Here is a 20115-nt window from a genome sequence, read left to right as displayed (position 1 = left end):
GATTGAAGTTAAAAAACACTTTTAAAATAATCTGACAAGAGACCAATTCTGCAGACTGTCCTGATGCAGAATTCCCAGATCCTGTTTCTTTGCTAATTCAAGGCCGTGTAAACTACAAGAAAAACCATTGGAGTTGTGCCACTATGGTGCTGTGGTAAAGGAGAAGCATCAAGGCCCTGTTGCCATAATTTATAACACATGCATGTCGCAGGAGTCCGTAAATACCAGTCTATAAACGTGTGTGTACATCTCTTCAGGATTCAAGTCTTTGTCTTGGCTTAATCTGTCCCTTACCGTCTACATACTTGTCTGAACTGAAGTCTCTTCTGTGTTTCCAGTGAGGTATTGTCATGCTTTTCTTCTGCCATAGACACCTTCCTTCCAGCTAGCCTTTCTTCTTTTTTTCTTCCCTGGTGAAATGCTTCTGAAGACCCATTCCTACTATGACACTATTAGAAGATTACCTAGTCGTATCACTTACAGGATGGCTAGCAAAGCTTGCCCATCTTTCCTTTTATGACTAAAAGGAAAAAAAAAAAAACCAAACAAACAGCTTTCACTTCAAACCATGATGTTATTCATGTAGTTAATCCTCACAGCCGTTATGGTTTCTGGCCTTCTCCTCTTTCGTCTGCTTCCTGCTATTGTTATTTTTTAAATATTAGGAATATTGGACTAGTCATGACTTTTAAGGTCATAAAAACCAGTTTTTAACATCTTTAGAAAAGCGTCTGTGTATTCTGAACTTTGTACAATGCCGAATGTAATGATGCCACAATTCTGACAAGGGCCTGTGGACACTATCCTATTAAAAAATTAATAATGATATGTCAGAAATTGGTCTATTAATCTTAGCTTTGTATCTTCAAAGCTTTTATCAACATGCATTTCACAGTGATAAAATTACTTAAAACTTTTAAAGTTTAATTATATCTGCTTATGGTTCTGCTGAAACTAATTATGCCAGTTGCTGACATCAGTATGTTTGCCAGTTTCACATCTGTACTAATATTGAAGGAAAGCCTTTGATTATGCATTTTAAAAGCTGAGATGATTTATAAGAGTTCTGTAGATATGTGCACAATAAAATACATTTTTTTCAAAAATATTATTTAGGAGTGCTGGTTGTCAGCACTTTGTGGAAGGATCACAGCAACATAGTTTTTATAGTAACAGGGTTTTTTAATGGTATCATAGTATTTTTTCTTTTTTTTTCCTAGTATGCAGTAGTTTGTCACTGTGTTAGAATTGCAATTACATTTCTATAAACATTCTTAATCTGACCAGGTTTTCGTGTTACAGGTTTTGTTTCTTTGCTTTTTAATTAAAATCAGTAATGCCTCAAGAAAGGAAAATCAGAAATTGAAGTAGAGGATAAAAAGGAGAGGAGTAACATGAAGGAAGGAAATATGGCATAGAGTCCTTAATATGTGATAAGTATTACAGAAACTGTCTATATAAAATATCTTCATAGTAATATTATTATTTTTGTTCATTAGAAATGAAAAATAGTGCAGGAATAAGGCTATACTCCTTCAATGGGAATGTTGTTCTTGACCAGGTTAAAAAAGTGATCTGTTAAAAATTGAAATAAATTGAAGTAATTCAGCTGTCTTAGTGAAAAAAGACTGAATGTATGCTTAGCAACTTTTTCCTTTTCTAGCTTTTGAATTCTGTGGGTTTGTATGGCATTACTCTAAAGTCACAGTAATCTTCACTTAAGTGTTTCACTATGCGATGCCATCTAATAACTCTGTTATAGTTAAAGGAATCAGCTCTGCTAAAATCAGTAAAAAACCCAAACAACAGAGCATGCTGCAGTTGTGGCTTTGTCAAGATTCCTTAATTCCTGTTTAGAGCAGAGAACACCAGCGAGTTAACATAGCATTGGAGCTAGTCACAGACTATAGACTTGATTCTGACCTGAGTTTGGAAGTCACGTTTTCTCACTTGGAAAGCTTTTTCATGCATATGGAATTGTAGTCACAGTATTTTTGGATTACATTATAATACCTACTGTATATCTTGGATTAGAATGAAGATTTGTGCATCTGTATTTGGAATACTTATGTTCTGCTTTTTATTTGTATGTTTATGTAGTTAGATTTAAAGAATTTTCAGTAGCGTTAGGTTTTATGTAAATCAAGATTTAGCAGTGTGCTGACTTTCGCTTGTGTAGAAGTAAACTGCTACCATGTCTTATGTATGAATATACTACTCCCGCGGCTTACTGCTTTCCAAGATGATCTGATTATGGAGGCTGTATGAAACCACTTGAATTCATATTTGAGTAAGATTTTTGTTTTTAAGATACGGAGTTTCTTCTGTTAGCATTGCTATAGATGGCATCAAGAAGGCAGAATGCCATCACACGCCGTCCTTCTCTGTTAATACTGTTAGGACTAGCTGCTATACAGGTGTAATAGCTTACAGTATATGTCATACATTGTACCGGTCCTTCAATTTTCCTCACCCAGAGGGCGTCACCTTAAATAGCAACCTTTCTTACCTAACATGTCAAGATTGAGAAACTCGCTGCATATCACAATTACAGTTCAGACACGGAATTGAATTGCTGTCCTTGAAAACAGCAGGCATCTTGTTACCTCTTAAGTAGCAAATCTTAGCATGACCTTTGGATTGAGAGAAGTGTAACCATTCTTGGCTGACATAGTAGCTCAACAAATAAATGTATTGTTTTGCTTGGCTCCTGAAGTTGATAGTTGAAAATCTGTCAACCTTTGTGTCCAGTCTTGGAATTTTTTTATGAATATCTGTGCCTACAATGAATTGTGAACTTTAAAACTTTAGTTGTAATCTTTTCTTGCAACCTTAAGGAGTAGCAAATAGGTAATGGATTAAATTTGTTTGAAATTCAACAAAATAAAAATGAGCTTTTTTTTTCCCCCTCTCTTTTTTTCTCAGAGAAGTTTATCACAGCACTATTTTCAAGGAATCTGGGAATGATGTTTAGCATATTGAATCTGATGGCAAAGCATGGAGTGCTTTTTCTTATAAGAAATATCCTTGTCATTTATTGTGCATCTAGTATGGAGGCGAGAATATTTCTTTTCCTCCAACATGAATCTAACCATCTTTAGATCAATTTCCTGCTCAGTCACAGTTTATGTAAGATTGAAATACATACCAGTGATTGCATTTCTTAGTATTTTCTAAATAGCATATTCTTCAGTATGGAGTATTGGTTCACCTGGCTTTTATGGGTAAAGAGGCATGTACTTTAGAAAAGTAGATGTGGTAAAAATAGCTTATTGTCATATAGTCCTTTATTTTGCTTCTTTTCCTATTAATCATACTGGGAAATCCTCTGACATGTTCATTTCTCTCTTAGCTTTAGAGAACTTTAACTGTTTCATGAAGGAAACAACACACAGTGCCCCTAGGCTTGGAACAGTAGTAAATATGTGTCTGTGAGAATTAATAATATTTGAAATCCACAATGTACTTTCATGCTTCTGAATTTAGGGGTAGATTAACCTTTGCACTATTACTGGAAGGCAACTATGTTTGTTCTTTTCTGTTATTAAAATGGAGGGGAAAAATATTTTTGTATGTCTATATATAAGTGAGAGAGAGAGGGGTCAAATGACTTCTTTAAGACCAAACAAAGAGTATCAGATCTGACGTTGCAGATTGAATGTCCTACGTGTACAGCCCGGGGCTTTGATTACTAGCAAGGGCTTCTCCCCCTGCCGTCACCCCACTCCCCAATATATACTAAACCAGTATGTCGTTAGTTTAAATATAAACTGGATATATACAATGATTTTAATTTGGAGTCCTTTTTCCTCTCTGATATAGCTAAACATAACTATACTGAGGCAGAAAATCCAAAGAAAGACATGCCAGAAAGGACCCTGCAAAAACGTTTTTTTGCCAGAGGCCACATATTCTCGCGGTGAACCCTCTGTGGTCAGCGAAGGAAATGAGGCACATCCTCTTCTATGCCAGATTCTGAGGGCAACTCAATGGAGATATGAAACAAGTGCCAGAGCTGTGGAATAACTCGTGCAGACAAAGGCCAGCTTGCACACTGGAGGTCTTTATCAGTACAAGGCTCTCTGGGATGTTGTCTGACGATTTAATTGTAACTTTGAATGCTGTGACATGTGAACAAGCTATTGCGTGTCAGTTGCTCTACAGAAACTGTTTATGAATGTGCTCTCAGCATGAATGCAAGGTAGATTAAAGTTGCAACAAAAGAGGTGTAAGGTGTGTATATTAATTTTAGTTTGGGATGCCACGGAGTAGGAGAATAAGTATGGACAACTTGCTGAGGAGCAATTGATGGACAGTATCATATTAATATGTTGTATCTTGTTTGTGTAAAAATAATCATGAATGAAACACCTCTTTATCTTAGATGCTTGCAAAAGCAATTAGGACTTTTGAACGTAAATAGAAAGTACCATCTGATCAATTATTGCTTGAAGCAGAAAGGTGTTTGTCTTGTTTGCTGAGTCACAGGAAAAGCTTGATAAAGGACCATTTTAGTGCTCTTGGCATTCGAAGTTAGAAATTTTGAGTTGAACTAGAACAGGGGGAGAAAAGGAGAGAGCTCTGTACCCTTTTGTTTTCAGAATGGAAGGGACATGGGTTAGGATTTAGGAGGAAGAATGGAAGGTTTTTGATCTAGGACTTAAGCTGCACTTATCAATCCATTCCTGATGTGTCTCGGGCTCATTGTAATGCAATGAAATATTAACTGCTCTTACTGCTGTGTGTAAAGCAAAGGAATAACCCCTGACTCTATAGAAGTTCAACGCCATCATTCTGCAACTTCCCAAAAGGCAGAAAAAGCAAAACAACTCATAAAAAATGAAATTGAAGGAGATTCCATGCTACCTAGGTTTTCCGTGATTTGAATTTGTGATAGTAAAAATTTCAAAAACACAGTAGAAATTTGACGTATACAGAAGAAATATTTTAAGCATCTCCCACACTTGTAAGATCTCCCTTCTAAAAGGTGTGAACTGTTGGTATTGTTTAAATTGAGTAACTTTTTAAAAGCGACATGTTTGTTGTGCTTAGACTTCACTAATCAGATTTTCCCCTTTAAAAAATGTGGTGGATTTTCAGTGTTACTACAATGACTTGCTGCAAATATTGATTAAGCAGCCTGTGCCTGTATTTTTACAAGAAAGGAATTATATTTATTGGGGAAATTCTATGTACTGGAGACGTAAATATTTCAATGAGTAGAAAAAGCAAATACTGAATTTCTCTCCCTCTACAGGAGTAACTAGTGTGTGCATGTGTAGGGTTGGGGTGCATAGAGGTTAGAAGAAAAGCTAAGCATCTGAAAGCGTTTTTATCTTTTCAACTATATCGGCTAGTCTAATAAACGATTATTACCTCTACCTACAAAACTTGCCCACGTATGTCCTAATTATTTCAGAATGTGAAAGATAAAGGATTGGAGTTCCTGGTTCAGGCCAGTTCCTCTACTGCCTTTGGTTCATTTATTCATTATAGCCATAAAATCAACTTGTAGTGGCATAAGGGGAATTTTGATAGTGGCTGTGAGACTCCTTAGCATGTAAGATTGTATTTGGATCTTAACATTATATAGAGAATTAAACTGCTCTTTTTTATGTTATAGATGCCAATATACCTGAATGTTTATTTTGATGAACCATTTTCTTTGCCTGTATTTATGTGCAGAATGGGTGGCAGTCATTTTTAACGAGATATGTGTGTACTTCAGGTCGGGCCTGAACTTTTGGGTTGTGGCTTGAGCATGTGTCTCAGGAATTTCAGTGGTATTATCGTGCAGGTTTTCTTCCTTAGTGTAGGGCATAACAGGAATAGCAATCTGGTCCTGTACATGAAATCTTGTGAAGGAGGAGGGAAGAAGAAAATACTGAGGGTACATTGAATTGTTTTTCTTTTCCTTCCTCCTTCTGAATATTCATGTTTTTGCACTGAAGTAGCCTATAAAAAAGCCTTGGGCGTAGTTTATAGGGAAGGTGGCCATCACAGTCCTGCTTATGGCATCATACTCTGGCAAGTCTTTGGGAACTGTAAACTCCTACAAGTTCCTTTGGGAGCTCTGTAAACTCCTACTCTGCAAGTTTAAATTTCTTCAGAGGGGGAGATGCTGGCTGTCGTGCAGACGCTGGTATAACATAAAAGAGCCCATATTGCCAGATATGGCAGAGATCAGGAATTCAAGGACTTGGCATGGGAGCGTCAGCCTGGGAATATCCAGAAATCCTTAACAACGAAGTTGCTCTGCCTGGAGGAGGACCTCCAGCAGGATGCCCGTAAGGAGTGCAGTACTGCTGGGATCTGGGCTGCACCTGCCCAGCTTCATGTCTTTATCAGTGACCTGGAGGATATGGCAGAGCGCACTCTCAAGTTTGCAGATGACAACAAGTTTGGGGGGAGCAGCTGGTACACGCAGGGGCAGGGCTGCTGCTCAGAGGGACCTCGGCAGGCTGCAAGAGAGGGTTGACGAGGAACTCGTGAAATTCAACAAGGACAAATGTAACATCCTGCATGTGGGAAGGACTAACCCCTTGTAATGATACAGGCTGGGCAGCAGCTCTGCTGAGAAGGACGTGGGGGCCCTGGCAAACAGCAAGCTCAACATGAGGTAGCAACAAAGGCTAACTGCCTCCTGGGATGTATTAACCGGAGCATAATCAGTAGGTAGATGAAAATGATTTATCTCCCTTTACTCAGCTCTCATTAGGCTGCTTCTGGAATAACATGTACCCGGTTTTGGGCACCCCAGTACAAAGAAGGCACGCATTGGAGCAAGTTGAGCGGCAGGTCCCCAGCCTGTCCAGGGAGCTGGAGCACTTACCCTTGAGGATAGGCTTTGGGGGGACCTGATGGCAGCCCCTCAATACCTAGGAGGGGGTTATGGAGAAGACCGGGGTGGGCTCTTTCCGCGAGGGTGAGAGACAACTATCCTATGAAGTTGGGATTTTTTGCCCAGCCAGTATGAGATACATTAAGAAGCTAAATATTCTGGAGAGCAAGAGCTAGGAGACATATAGGCAGAGGAGAAATAGAGAAGGAGGGTATGCAAGACATTTAATTGTTGTGTAAAAGTGAGCAACGGTGCTGAGAACCCCAACCTATAGAAGAAGTGGGATTTTTCAGGTGGCTGCTCATGGCATAACTTGTGCCTGATTGGAGGCTCATTTTTCAGAAAAGATTTGATTTTTAGTTCCACATTTTCTTGAGCAGTTTCATGAAACCTTACAGCATCAGCTTTCCATCAGAAATTATAAGAACTATATTTTATTATTATTGATTGCTGTAGAAATGTTGATAAGGTTGAAAGAAATATACTGCAAAAAAGTCCTGATAATCTTTTTTTTTTTCCCCTTAAGAATTCAGAAAGAACTTGCAGAAATTACATTAGACCCTCCTCCAAACTGTAGGTAAGTTCACCTGGATTTTATTAATTTGGAATATGGAAATGGAATATATGGAATTATGGAAATTGCATAGGGGACTGGAGTAAATTTTAGCTATTCCTTTGTGCTGATTACTTAGTAATTTTGGAATAAAAGCTGATAGATAACATGTTTGCCTACATACAAGGAATTGAGATGACATACTTCGTGGTAACAAAAGTAATGGTAAAAACTGATGAACCCTGTGATGCATTAATAGATACAGGGTAAAAATCTAATCACCCTTCATTTGAGGTATTAAATCAATAGCATTTTTTTTGATTCCGTAAAATGTAATCTTGGTGGCAGTGCCGGTGTGTTTGATTCCTTTTTCTTGCAAATTGTTAGCACACTGTGAATATAATGGAGAAGGAAAAATGTTATAGGCACAAACTATTATTAATCTTCTGACTGTGTTTCTGGTGATCAATTATGATATTCAGTGGAAACTTCCTGAAATAGAGTATGTCGTCGCATAGGCTTTCTAATAATGACTTTGCACGTGGGTTTTTTTGGTTTGTTTTTTTTTTTGGTCAGGTACATTTACTTTCAGTGTGTTTAAAATTGGCTTTGAAATGAGTAATGAGGTAGGCCTAGAAACCCTCGCTGCCTGGTGGCCGGGGTGGTATACAGTTGTTTTCAGATGGCTGTCTCGGGCTTCTTATCTGTCAGCTTGACATATGGTCAGTGTTGGAGCTGGGCCAGGGCTGCGCAGCGCTGCTTAAAGGAGCCCCTGCCACCGCACCTCTCGCGGTGAGAGGTTGGGCTTGGTGCAGAAGAACAGCTTCCATCCAGTCCTGCTAACCCATTTCAACTGATGTGGTTAGTAGGATTCATTCTATTAGTGCAGTAAAAAGAAAGATTGATAGAAATGGCTGATTACATGCAGCTTTTATAATGAATCCCAGTACGTTTCAGTATCAAATTAACTAAGCAACTGGTAGTAAAAATGACAGTCAGCTTTATTGTTTTGGTCTCTTGACAAAAGTATGTGTGAGAAAATATTCTAACAAGATTTGATGTGGTTGTGCTGGATCTCAAGATATAAGTCAAGTGGCTATGTACTAAAGCGCTGCGTAGTGAAGTAGCCTTGCAATAATAGCGTTCAAAGAGTATTTCAGTCAATTAGGATGAACAGTTCTTTGCTAGATAAAACATTTTAATGGCTAAGCCGTTCTGTCATACTTAGGACTGTGTGTGAGTCTTCAATCACATCAAAGCTGTTTCATGTGGCAGATTTTACTTAGGTGTTGATGACTGATGCCTATTAGTGGATTGATTTGCTGAGATGAATATAAAACTTCAGTCTGTTGTAGAAGAATGCGTAAGTCTTTGAACTGAGTCTAAAAGGCTTATAGTTTTTACAGCAGTGTCATTTGTTCTACTTTTCCGAATCCTTCCCTTTGTAACAAAGCAGTTGTTTCAGTATACAAGATACTGTTATTTGATTTTCTTTTGCTAGCAAGTGTGAAGTGAGCATTGGCTGTCTTAGTGGAAAGCCCTTTTGTGACTTGCAATTTAAAAAAAAAAGAGAGCTGGACATTTCTTGGGTTTTTTTGAATTATTTACACTAATGATAAAATAGCAATAAAGTGCACTGCATGACGCTGTTTTGCAAAATCAAAAAATTACATCTAACTTCCTGTGTCTGCTGCTTTAACACAGTTCTTAAGATGTAGAATTATTTCATGTTGTGATCTTGATAGATAACCATTAGTAACTTTACTATTAGCAAATATGTTTTTATAGTCAATACAGAATCACTTCATTTAGTTTTATGCTCTGTTGACATAGTCTAAACAGTGTTTTCATTTGAACTTCATCTATTTTCTATTATAGTTAAACATTACAAAATAAATACATCAGCCAGACATGATTCTTCAGCATAATGAAGAAAGCCAAGCTGCAGTACAGTATATCTTACCCTAAAGTATTGATATGTCCTTTCTTGTTTTTAGTGAAATTTAGATCATTGTTACAAGAGGTGTTAGATTTTCTATTAAAAAAACATATTTCATAAAGTTCCTTACAGATGTAGGCTACTTGAAATGGTTGTGATTCCAGCTTACTTTCACTATGTGTCCTCTTTTATATATAAAATACATCATGATTGGGCAATAGGAATGTGATAAATCTCAAAACTAGGTGTCACAGAAGACGTGAAGGAAAGCTGTATTATTCAGGAATACTCTCTGAGTAGTTATTTAGGAAGTTCTGATAGGCAGGATATTGAGCTGAATTGGAACTTGGCTGGAATATTGCAAGATGTGTTGTGAGACTTTCCGTTAACTACAGCAGGCCAAAGCTTCAGGTTTGTCTCATTCAGGGAAAAAACCAAAATGGAACAGTATCTGTAGTACAGTAGTATCCCTTAATGGCATGCTAGGCTACACAGTCGGTACAAGCTCCAAGGGAGTTGCAGCTTCCACTTTTGCAGCAGCTGCAATCTTAACGCTTCCCCCGCCTCATCCCCACGAAGAGAATAGGCTGTATAATCTTCTTGTTTGTCTGGAAGACAAAAAAAAGTCTTCCTCACACATGTGCCTTGTAATTGGCAGATTATCACTGCTGTGACTTGCAGCATCTTTCCAAAACTGTGGAAAGCTGTGGATTTCAGAGTTCCTAAAAAATCTGTCACGTTTGGCTTTAAAAGAAGATTTAATGTTATAAAAAATCAGAGTTGCCTGCCTCCCTAGGTATTCATATTCTGTAGTTTGGCTTCTGGGCAATGGAAAGAGTCCTCTTGACTCCACAAACTTTGGATCATTCCTCAGGACTGAGAATGTATAATGTTCTATGTGTCAAAAAGTCAAGCTGCGGGGCGTGTGGGAGTTGAGCAGTGTAATCATTGCTATTTTTGGAGGAAGGCATGTCATAAAAAAGCCTGTTATATTTCACATTTAACAGAAAGAACTGGATGTTTTTTGGTATGTGTTGTGTCCCATCCCTCTCTGCCCCCACCCCCAGTCCTTTACTTTTGTATAGAGCTGAATTTACTGTCAAGGAGAGTCCTGAATGCTAAACAGGTACATTTGTATTTTAAATCTGCAGCACTGTGAAATTTTAGTTTGTCAGGAGACAGTATACCTAAATTGTAGACGTTTGCCACTCTTCTCTTTTTTTCCTCCTCATTGAAATACCAAAGCTTGATTGCTAGAAATGTTGCACATACTATACCTCTGAGTAGTGCAGAGTATACTGTTTCTCACAGGCGATAAAAACCTCATCTTTAAGTATCATTTTCATATATTGCCTTGCTGGAAGAGGGGAATAGTCGGGAATTCTCGTAGCTAAAATAATGCCTTTTCAAACTTTGCCATATTTTGGACTGCATCTTGTCCAAGACAATAGATTCCATAGAATACAACTTCTATTGTCAGCGTTGTATACTATTTCCCTTCTTACTGGCAAGAGAACAACATCTCTGTGGCAACTTATACCAATTGCTTACATGGGAAAATAATATTTGGAAAGTATTTAATGTATTTTTAGCTTCTTTCAATGTGAACTTAGCAGCTGGAAACAAGGAGAGCCAGCACAAAGCGAATAGCAGCTCTCTGTGGGCACCACTTGGAGCAACTGCTCAGAATTTTCCTATTAAGTCACTGTTGTTACCTATCTTCCTCTTCGTGTTTTCTTTTGATGTTCTTTAGCATATTTGTCACCATTCTTCTCTTTTCTGTGTATTTACTGCAATTCCTTTTATGCATTATACATTTTATTTCTTATTCCCTGTAGCAATATGGGTGATGCTTGAGGCTCAGAAATATACTTTAAAGGGCTGTGCAGCTTAGTGGGCAAATTGACTGGTTCTCATTCCAAAACAGTCAATTTAAAACCCTGCTTGTAGTCTTATCTCTTCTATTAGTTTGGAATCATTACATTAATTCCTTGCTTCTTATACTATCTGCAAAATTGATAAACAACCAATATATCTGATCCTAGTATTTAGCTTGTGAAAACTAATCACACTGAAAAGACTTAAAACACAGTTCTTTTTGGGGTGGTGTAGAGAAGAGCCAAGTGGAATGGCAAATTATTCAACTTGGCCTAGGGAGAGAGGTCAGCATGCCTCATGGATGCCTCTTGTGCTATTAATGACTATGGAGTCTGACATTCCTGTTCAGTATTGCTTTGACTCTGTTTTTGCTGAAATGGTGAGGCTGGGATCTTCACAACTCTAAGGAATTATGTGAATTCCATCAATTTAAGTTATTGTTCTTGGGGCTGATTGTTTAAACTCTTGCCTAGTGCTACTTTAAAGCTAAGGAGATGGCACAAGTGTCGGGAGCAGAAAACAAATGTTAGCACAATTTCATGGGAATACTGGGAGGGAGAAGATTGTGAGCCTTGCTCTATGATGCAGAGAGATAGAGGTGTAGGGACCTACAGCAGCAGGTACAGCACGTATCTATCGTGCTGCCCTGGCCTACTAGAGTCTCCTTCCTTCCCTTTCACTCGAGGAACTTGTTAAGGAGGTCTTCCCCTCTTCCCTATGTGTGCACACACGCACAAGCACACGGACACTCGCATAGCTTTCCAATGTGAGCAAAGAGATGCCTTACAATTTTTTAGATCATATGCTCACAGCATCAGTTTCACTTGGGGGTGGGGTGGGGGGCTGAATAATCTTGGCTATGTATGTTTCCTTAAAATATTTGAATAAATGTGAAAATATTTGGAGAAAGCAGAGCAATGCCTTCTCCAAATGCAAAAACAATTCCTCTTGGGTGCTGGAAGGATTCTGTTTTTAAAGCAATTTGCTCAACCTAAATTTGCTACTCTTTTGGTTAGTCTCCTTTAGCTTGCACAGAGAGTTTATGTAATGATTTTGGAAGCATTAAGCGCTTGCTCGGTAACACTGCATCCACTTAGGTAGTGTCCACTACCTATTTCACTACCTTTAGATGCCTGTTGAATTCTTTTTACTCTTGTGCAGAATGCACAGGCTACTTCAGTGAGGTGCTTCCTTGCTCTGTAGCGAAAGAAGAAACTTGAAGGCAGCGTAGGCACAGAACAGTGTGTCTTTATTTGCTGGTTCCTTCATAAAACTCTGGAAGCGCAAAGGGTGATCGGCATCATATTCATGGTTGTCGTATCACTTAGAAGGAGTATGCGAGTATAGTGGCTCCTCTGGCTAAAGAAAGGCTTATCCTATTTCTTCTGATAGAGATTTCACCGAAGGAGGACCTAGGCACAAAATTCAAGTGGAAAAAAATCCCCAAGATCTAGCAGCTTATATTTTTATTTTAAAAGGAACAGCAATCAGTGATTTTGACTGTTTGAGTTAGGGATGCACCAGTCTGTTGCCATAGGCACATGACTGCGATGCATGTGATGCTAATGTGTGAGCGGGATGAAAACCGGAATAAGGAGTGCTTTCTTTAAATGTTTTTCCTCACAAACATTTCCAGCCTCTTTGGTATGAATCTGGGCTCTCTTCCTGTTAGTTGTGTTACCCATGGAGTTTACCTTCTGCCTGTATAGGCTTACTTTGATCTGCTGCTAGTTTTCTATAACCTTCTCGAGAAAATGTGACACAGAAAATTGTATATAACTTTGCCTGGCTAGGCCTCTTAAGAATTTACAGCAAACAGCAAAACTTAATCAAAAAGATACGTGTAGAAGCAGTTGATATTAATGTGCAGAATCCTGTTGTTTTTAAATCTATGATGTATCAACATTCATTTGAGGATAAGAATGAATGTAAAATGTATTTGAGTGCTCATTGCAACTGCTTTATTTTTTAATTTTGATTCCCTTTCTGCTTCAAAAGCAGCAAGAAACATGTCCCAAAAACATGCAAGTCAACGATCGCACTGGGATTATATTTTATAGTAGCAACTATACTATATTTTATCGCTTGAGTTAGCTTGCCTGTTTTTTATAACTGGTGGGTTTTTTAGATTTGGTACCTTGGTACCTTGAAGTACCTTGGATGAACAGTGTCAGGTTACTTTTTAACATGTAATCTTTTAATTCCTTCAGCTATTTTCTTTTAAGACAGTGCAGGACAGTGTCACTTGTGCTTTAAGGTGTGAAGCATGTAACTGTACTAAAACATTTTTTTAAAATATCTATTTATTTTCACCGTAAAAGTGACCTTTCAATCATATTGTTCACAAACATCTGTTTTTAAAAAATAACGCACAGATGTTTCTTTTCGTGGGTCTTCCATGTGTCAAGATGCAGTGTACTTGGAAGGCCATCTAAAATATAGCTGATGTTTCTTTAGTGATCTGGTATCTTTGAAAATGTATGTTTGATATGAAAAATTATTAGACAGCACTGAGCTTTTTTTTTTTTTTTTCATTGAATAAACTGCATTCTGAATATCTACTTGATTCCATTTCTGCTTGCGGTTTGTGGGATGATTTTAGGATTGATTAGATGCAGCACTCAAAAGCTTCAGGATGTATTGTGGGCCTTGGTGGCTAGAAACCTTAGCAACTTTCATGAAGATGGCGGGGGGGGGGGAGGCAGTAAAGGGAGCCTGCTGCTGGCTGCTTGCCAGGACTGGCAACTTCACTCCTGATGATGAAGTAAAGAACTGGCTGACAACACCCATTAATACCTCCCAGTGTAACAATACCTCTGCATGATTTCTGCCAGTTCTCCTAGTTTTCGAATGATGACAACTTCTCTCCCAGGAGGAGAAGAAAAGAGAAAATAGTATTAGAGAAGAATAAGAGTACTTCAGCGAGCACTGTGCCGGTGCAGATTTGGAAGGTCAGGGGGATGCCAAAGCACATCCCATGGGACAGCTGAAGCAGGGAAATGAGTGGAGACTGGGGCATAAGGAGGGGTCATGACGATCACACATTCCTTGAAGCAGGAAAGGGCAGAAAAGTGCCCAAAAAGGAGACCGTGATGGACACGGAAGGGATCCTTGACATTTGCAATGTGCTTAGCGTACAAGATTAGTAAAGCTCTAGTTTAAATTGCAAGTGTGGGGAAGGTGGAGTGGAGGACTGTAAAAAGGGTAAAAAGAGACACTTCGATGCTTTTAGCATGGGGAATTTGAACAGAGAAATTTTCTTCCAGTGGTTTCATATCAAGTTGCAGCTGGTCTTTGTAACTTAGTCTCCTAGGAAGTACAGGGGCAATCCTCAATGCTTTTAGCTCCACAATTTTTCAGACTACCTTCCACATAAATTTCTTTTGCCCTCTCCTGCGTAGCTAAACAAAGTTGCATTCTTTTTTTTCCCTGCGAGCCTGAATTTGGTTTATAAAATAAAACTGATATTATATATGCATGGTTTTGTAATCTCCTCAATACAGCTCTCATAAAACACAAAAAAAACCTCTCCCCCCACCAAACCCTAAAATAAGTGTGTTAAATAAACAATCATTGCTTGCCAGCAAGGGAAACAAAACCATGTTGGCTGAGAGTTTGCATCATTGTTAGGAGACTTTGCAAAGAAACTTCTAAATGTGTAGCTTTTAAATTTAGTTAGCTATTTCGGGGGGAGGGGGGGTGTCCTATTTTTTTTCTAAATGTAGACTAATGTCTTGTATAAAAACTACATAAGGATCAATTTCTTTACAGAAATTTGATAGAGCAGAGGTATTTGAAAGTGTGACTGTAGTAGGTACTATTGCGCTGAAGAAGCAGTCACTGCTATTTCATGATAATCATGTAAGAAACATGCTTTTATTAGCAACTCATTACCCTTTAGTAAATTATTCATTATTGAATAGATGGGGGAAATGGAAGGTACTTTGTCTGTTGGTTGGGACTGACAGCATTACTGATAATGAAGTATTTGTTTCCTTAAATAAATGGCACAATCTCAGAAGCGCCTAATGCTGTTGTCTTCAGTACACTCACATTTGGTCAGAATTTGAACTCTGATCTTCTATATAATACTTAAAAATTATTTCCTTTTTAAGAAAACTTTAAAAAAGCATCTGACAAATTCATGTTATTTCCTGAATGCCATTGTGTACCTCTTACTCCTTCCAAAGAAAAAATAGTGTTTTCCTCTCTCCTTGGAAATCTATTTTAAAAAATCAATCTTTCTCAGTTCCAGTACCAGAATTCTACAGCTTTTTAACAGCTGTTAACTTATGCACTTTACTCTTTTGGGGGTTTTTGTTTGTTTGTTTGTTTTGGCTTTTTGTTGTTGTTGCTGGTTTGGTTTTGTTTTTACATAGGCATGACAGTCCAAGGCAATGCTGTAATTTATCTTTTATTCTTGGTATACACGGAATGTGTACAGATTTACAGTTCATAGTCTGAATTTAATGAAATTGTTTTCCGAAATATCCTGGCAGAAAAGCTGCAGTTTAAGACTAAAAAGTCATGAACTAGTAACTGAGCATGCTTTGCAGCACTTCGGAAACAAACTATGAAATTGATCTGGGTGCTGTTTTCTTGGTGTGCAATAAAACTTACTTATGCTGTAGTTACACATTTGCAGCTTTGTTACAAGCTTTTTGGGGTATCTAATTGGCTGCAGCTTTGAATCATATCATAACCCATGCCAAATGTTGCTAATTACAATTAAGATATCTACTTGAAATAATCTTTGTTTTCATTTTCTCTGACAATTTATTTTTTTCACTTATTTACATGCCTTTAATTTTTCATTTTAACAGTTCTTGCAGCACTTTTTAATTTATTTTTGTTTCAAAGCTGTGGAATTGGATTAAACAGGGGTTTTTAAACACTTCCATGTTGCTTGGAAAGAAGCCAGTTACTGTGTATTGGCTTAATAGAAACCATGCTTAGCAGTGCTTCACATATGGCAGCTCGTGTTTGTGTGGTAAGGCATTATGTATTTTAAATATTACCTTTTATACGATAGTCAAATTTATGCCAGAATCTGAAGTTTCCTCTGATTAATGTTAGCAAAAATAGCAGAGAGCCAACTGTTTCTGTTTTTTAGGGAGAAATATGTAATTAAATACATAATTTACTGTCTGCTCTGCACAAAAGCCATATTTATGTGGCCTTTATTAACTTGAGATGCATACTGTGCCTAGAGAAGGCTATAGGTGAGTGATAATATGCTTTCTTGACACTTTTAGCCTTTTAATGTTGTAAATATTGTTGAGGCCAAGATGGTGACTGTACCGAAGACTGAAATATAAGGGTTTGTGCTTAATTTAGGAGATTGAGTTATATTTGAAGAATAAGCGGTACACAGTTACAGCAATTACTCTTTGAGTAACACTTGACACAGCTGACAACTCAAAGCTTAAATTTCTCAAGGTTTTTTCTGGTTTGGGTGTCTGTTTGGTTTTTTAAAACTTAGTATAACCTTTATGAAATTTGGAGCTTAGTATAGCCTTTATGGGATTTAGAGCTTTTAAAGGCATTTGTTCTGGATTGTCTGGCTGTAGACAGTCTTTTTTGTATAAAATTCAGCAGTGACTCTTCATAATGAAATTTCTGTATCAGAAAATAATATTGTTGTTCAGTGGAGAAATAGGGAATAATTTCATTCTTTGGAAATGATTGCCTTATTTTTAGTACAAGTTGGTTTTTGGGAGGGAAGGGCTTTTTATTTCTGCAAGATTAGCTGATATTCGATTTAACTTTTGTTTGGGAGGTATTGACAGTAATCACCACTGAAAATACGTATCATAAATCTAATAGAGATTATGATCCTTCTTATTACAACTTCAAAATTGCCAAAGGGAATTATTTTCTTTTTATGACACCATAGTTGTCACAGAAAAATTGAACGTTGCACAGGAATTTTGACTGAGTCTCTAGCATGAAAACGGACCCTTCCCGTTATTACAGATTTTGTTGGATAGCTCGAAAAGAAGGGCATTCTTGACTGCACTTTTTATGGAAGAGTGTCTGGCTTATGATTACTGGATAAGCATTAGCATTGATCCATGTTATATTGGAGTAAGTTCATTTTTCTGCAGCAGGCATCATAGGAGACACTGGGGCTTGCTCATTCAAAATACTTCGTGGGAGTGCACTTTTTGGCACTGCACCTCTCCCATCCCGGAGGACTGATTTTGCTGGCTGAGTGAGAAACACAACCATGGCTTCTTGTATCTCCTGTATACAATCTGCCATGTTGCCTGCCAAAAAAAATCCTCTGGAGTCACTTTGTGCCTAGGGTACAAAGAGCAGGTTCTTTGTCTTGCCTCTCCCTTTCCTGAGGTACTTGTATAAGATCTGCTATAGTTTGGCTCAGAAAATAGCCAGCTCTAGTGCGGGAAAAAACCCAACACCCAACGTGCCCCCCCCATAATTAGCTGTTTGCTTATTTGTGTTCTGTTACAGATAAAATAAGACCTGTCAGTCTATAAAAATATTTCTAAAAGGGGGCTTGCTTCACTGCCATGTCATATTCACAGCAATGTCCTGTCGGTAGCAGCAAGAATAGTAAAACACTTTGACACACAGTGTGCACATTACAAAAATGAAGTGTCATATCAAAAATGGCTGTAAACATTTTCACAGTCACTTGTCATTGCACGTTTGAAGGTGGGAAATTTTTAGAGAAGATGACTCAATTTTCTTCCTTCCCTGCATGTCTGGGCTGCCTAGAAGGGAAGAAGTGTCTACTTAATATGGCATTTCAATGGGCTGTTGTGGGCACAGCTACTATAATCCTGGTTGTCTGAGTACGTTCCTCAACAGTCTATCAAGACAGCCATTAGGCATCAGTGCAAGAGGACTATTTTGAATTTTGATCCAGCATTAACTGAATTATAGTTTTGGGGTTTTGTTGGTGGTGGTGTTTTTTTTTTTTTAAATTTTTAAACTATAGTCTTTGAAGAATAAGATCAGGTGATCACAAGTATCATTGGATGGGAAACTGTCTAGGTGATGGGCATCACATAATCTACTCAAAAATCTCATTTGAGTCTGGAATTACTGGAGTGTAAATCAGATTTAAATTCATGATTCAAGTCTAATGACCTCCTCCATTGCAAACCTCCCTGAGAGATATTTAATTAATAATGTATATTAACTGTGAGTGTTTTGGCATATATGTGTGGCATGCATTTTCAGGTAGCCACAAATACAGCCTCAAAAGCCCACAACATGGTGGCTGTAGGATGACGCATTTTTAAGACGTTCTGCAACAACTTGCTTTGCTCCTTACTGAATACAAATAGCTGAGGGATGACAGCTATCTCAGTTTCAGTAGAATCTTTATGATTTATATGATAATGATAATTTTATTCTGCTGCCAGTACAGAGCACTTTGCAGACTGATATCAAGGTTAATTGTCACTTTCAGAAGAAGTGAAGCACAGTCTGCCAACCTGATGCTCTGCTCAGCTGAGAAAGATAATTGTTATTCAAGTAGTATTTAAATGAGCCCAAATGCTGATAAATACACAACCAAAATATTTTATTTTTTTCTCTCATGTTCATTCACTGTACTAGAGAATGAGGTCATCAGTGTGTATAAATATCACTAATGGACACTGTAGTAAAAACATGCTGAGTATTTACAGAACTTACAAGGAGTGGGTTTCCCCCTGTGTGGGCTATGGGGAAATACTTTAAGCTTGAGTTCCTCTTGTCAACACAGCCTAATTCTTTTATGTCTGTGGTTGCTTTTAGCAGTTGTACTGTTACCTTATATATGAGTCCTTATGCACTATGGCCTGACCTTACTGACGCATCTGAGAGGTTTACAATTTGTAGTATGCCTTGCAAGTTCTTAGGGTTGCTCCATGCTCCAAGTATCTCACATTGATTCTGAAAATAACTTTCATTTTTCCCCTCTAGATTTGGGGAATTGTAAGCAGCCCAGTGGCCAGAGAAATAATGCAGAAACATGCAAATATTACTAGAAATTAGCAGGTTGGGTTTTTTTTATTCTTGGTAGCTGCACAACTTTTTAGGGGAGCTGGTCAGCTGTATGCAACAGTGTAGTCCTGTATCCCAGAGAGTCATGAGGCTGTCCCAAAATCTGGGACTGGCTTTGTTCAATTTACATAACCCCTTTCACCTTAGGGTCCCCTGTAGCTTTCCCTCTTTTTGAAATATTTTAATAGAATAGAATGCATGCACTTTGTTCCACCTGCTGCCCCCCCCCCCCCCGGAGGATTTTTTTTATTTTTTTTCCTGTGCTATTTAAAAATTATAAGCTGCAGGGGTCTCTTAGCCTTGAGAATTTTTAATTTATTTTGGTGCAGCAGTAGCTGTATCTTGATACTTGTGCTGCTGTTCTTTTCCGCACTGGCAAACTGACTTTTTCCTTATTCACGTGAAAACTTCTGGTTTATGTGCAGTGATTTGTTTGTTGCTAATATTTCAGTGAAGTGGGCTCTGTTTGTTTGTGGGTTTTTATTATTTACAATGTTAATTTGATGCAATTTTTGGACTAAATTAATAACTGATATAACTCTACTAGACAGACCACATTGTAAATATGTCAAAAATTTGCACAAAGCACAGTAAAGTGATAGAATAGTTACTTTTAAGACTTCAAGAAGTAAAGATAAAATAAACTTACCTTAGTGGTTTATGTAAAGGGAATGATTTTTGCCATGGCCATCCATAAATTCCTGGCTAAGGTGTTTGCATATTATTACTTTGTAGGAGGACAGTTCATTACTTACTGGTAAGAGACTACTTACTTGTTAATTTAATTCTGTTATTTAATATGCATTATAGTCCTGCGGCTAAGAAACATAAATTCTTAAATGGATTGTTTTCACTCCTAAACACTTCCATACGTTTTTGTAACAT

The 20115-nt window shown here is 37.8% G+C and overlaps 1 protein-coding gene across 2 annotated transcripts in view; it reads left to right on the top strand.

The window, feature by feature from the left end:
* Positions 1–20115, top strand: part of LOC127012608 (ubiquitin-conjugating enzyme E2 E2) — a 220729-nt gene that overhangs the window by 5580 nt on the left and 195034 nt on the right. For both annotated transcript variants that reach the window (XM_050890825.1, XM_050890824.1), the window contains exon 3: positions 7368–7418. In XM_050890825.1, coding sequence (XP_050746782.1) covers positions 7368–7418 — 51 coding nt within the window. The remainder of the gene's footprint in view (positions 1–7367; positions 7419–20115) is intronic.

Source organism: Gymnogyps californianus, chromosome 2 (assembly GCF_018139145.2).
Source record: "Gymnogyps californianus isolate 813 chromosome 2, ASM1813914v2, whole genome shotgun sequence".
Classification (NCBI taxonomy): Eukaryota; Metazoa; Chordata; class Aves; order Accipitriformes; family Cathartidae; genus Gymnogyps; species Gymnogyps californianus.
The sequence above is the reverse complement of the archived record's forward strand: the minus strand, read 5'-3'. Positions and strand labels throughout refer to the sequence as shown.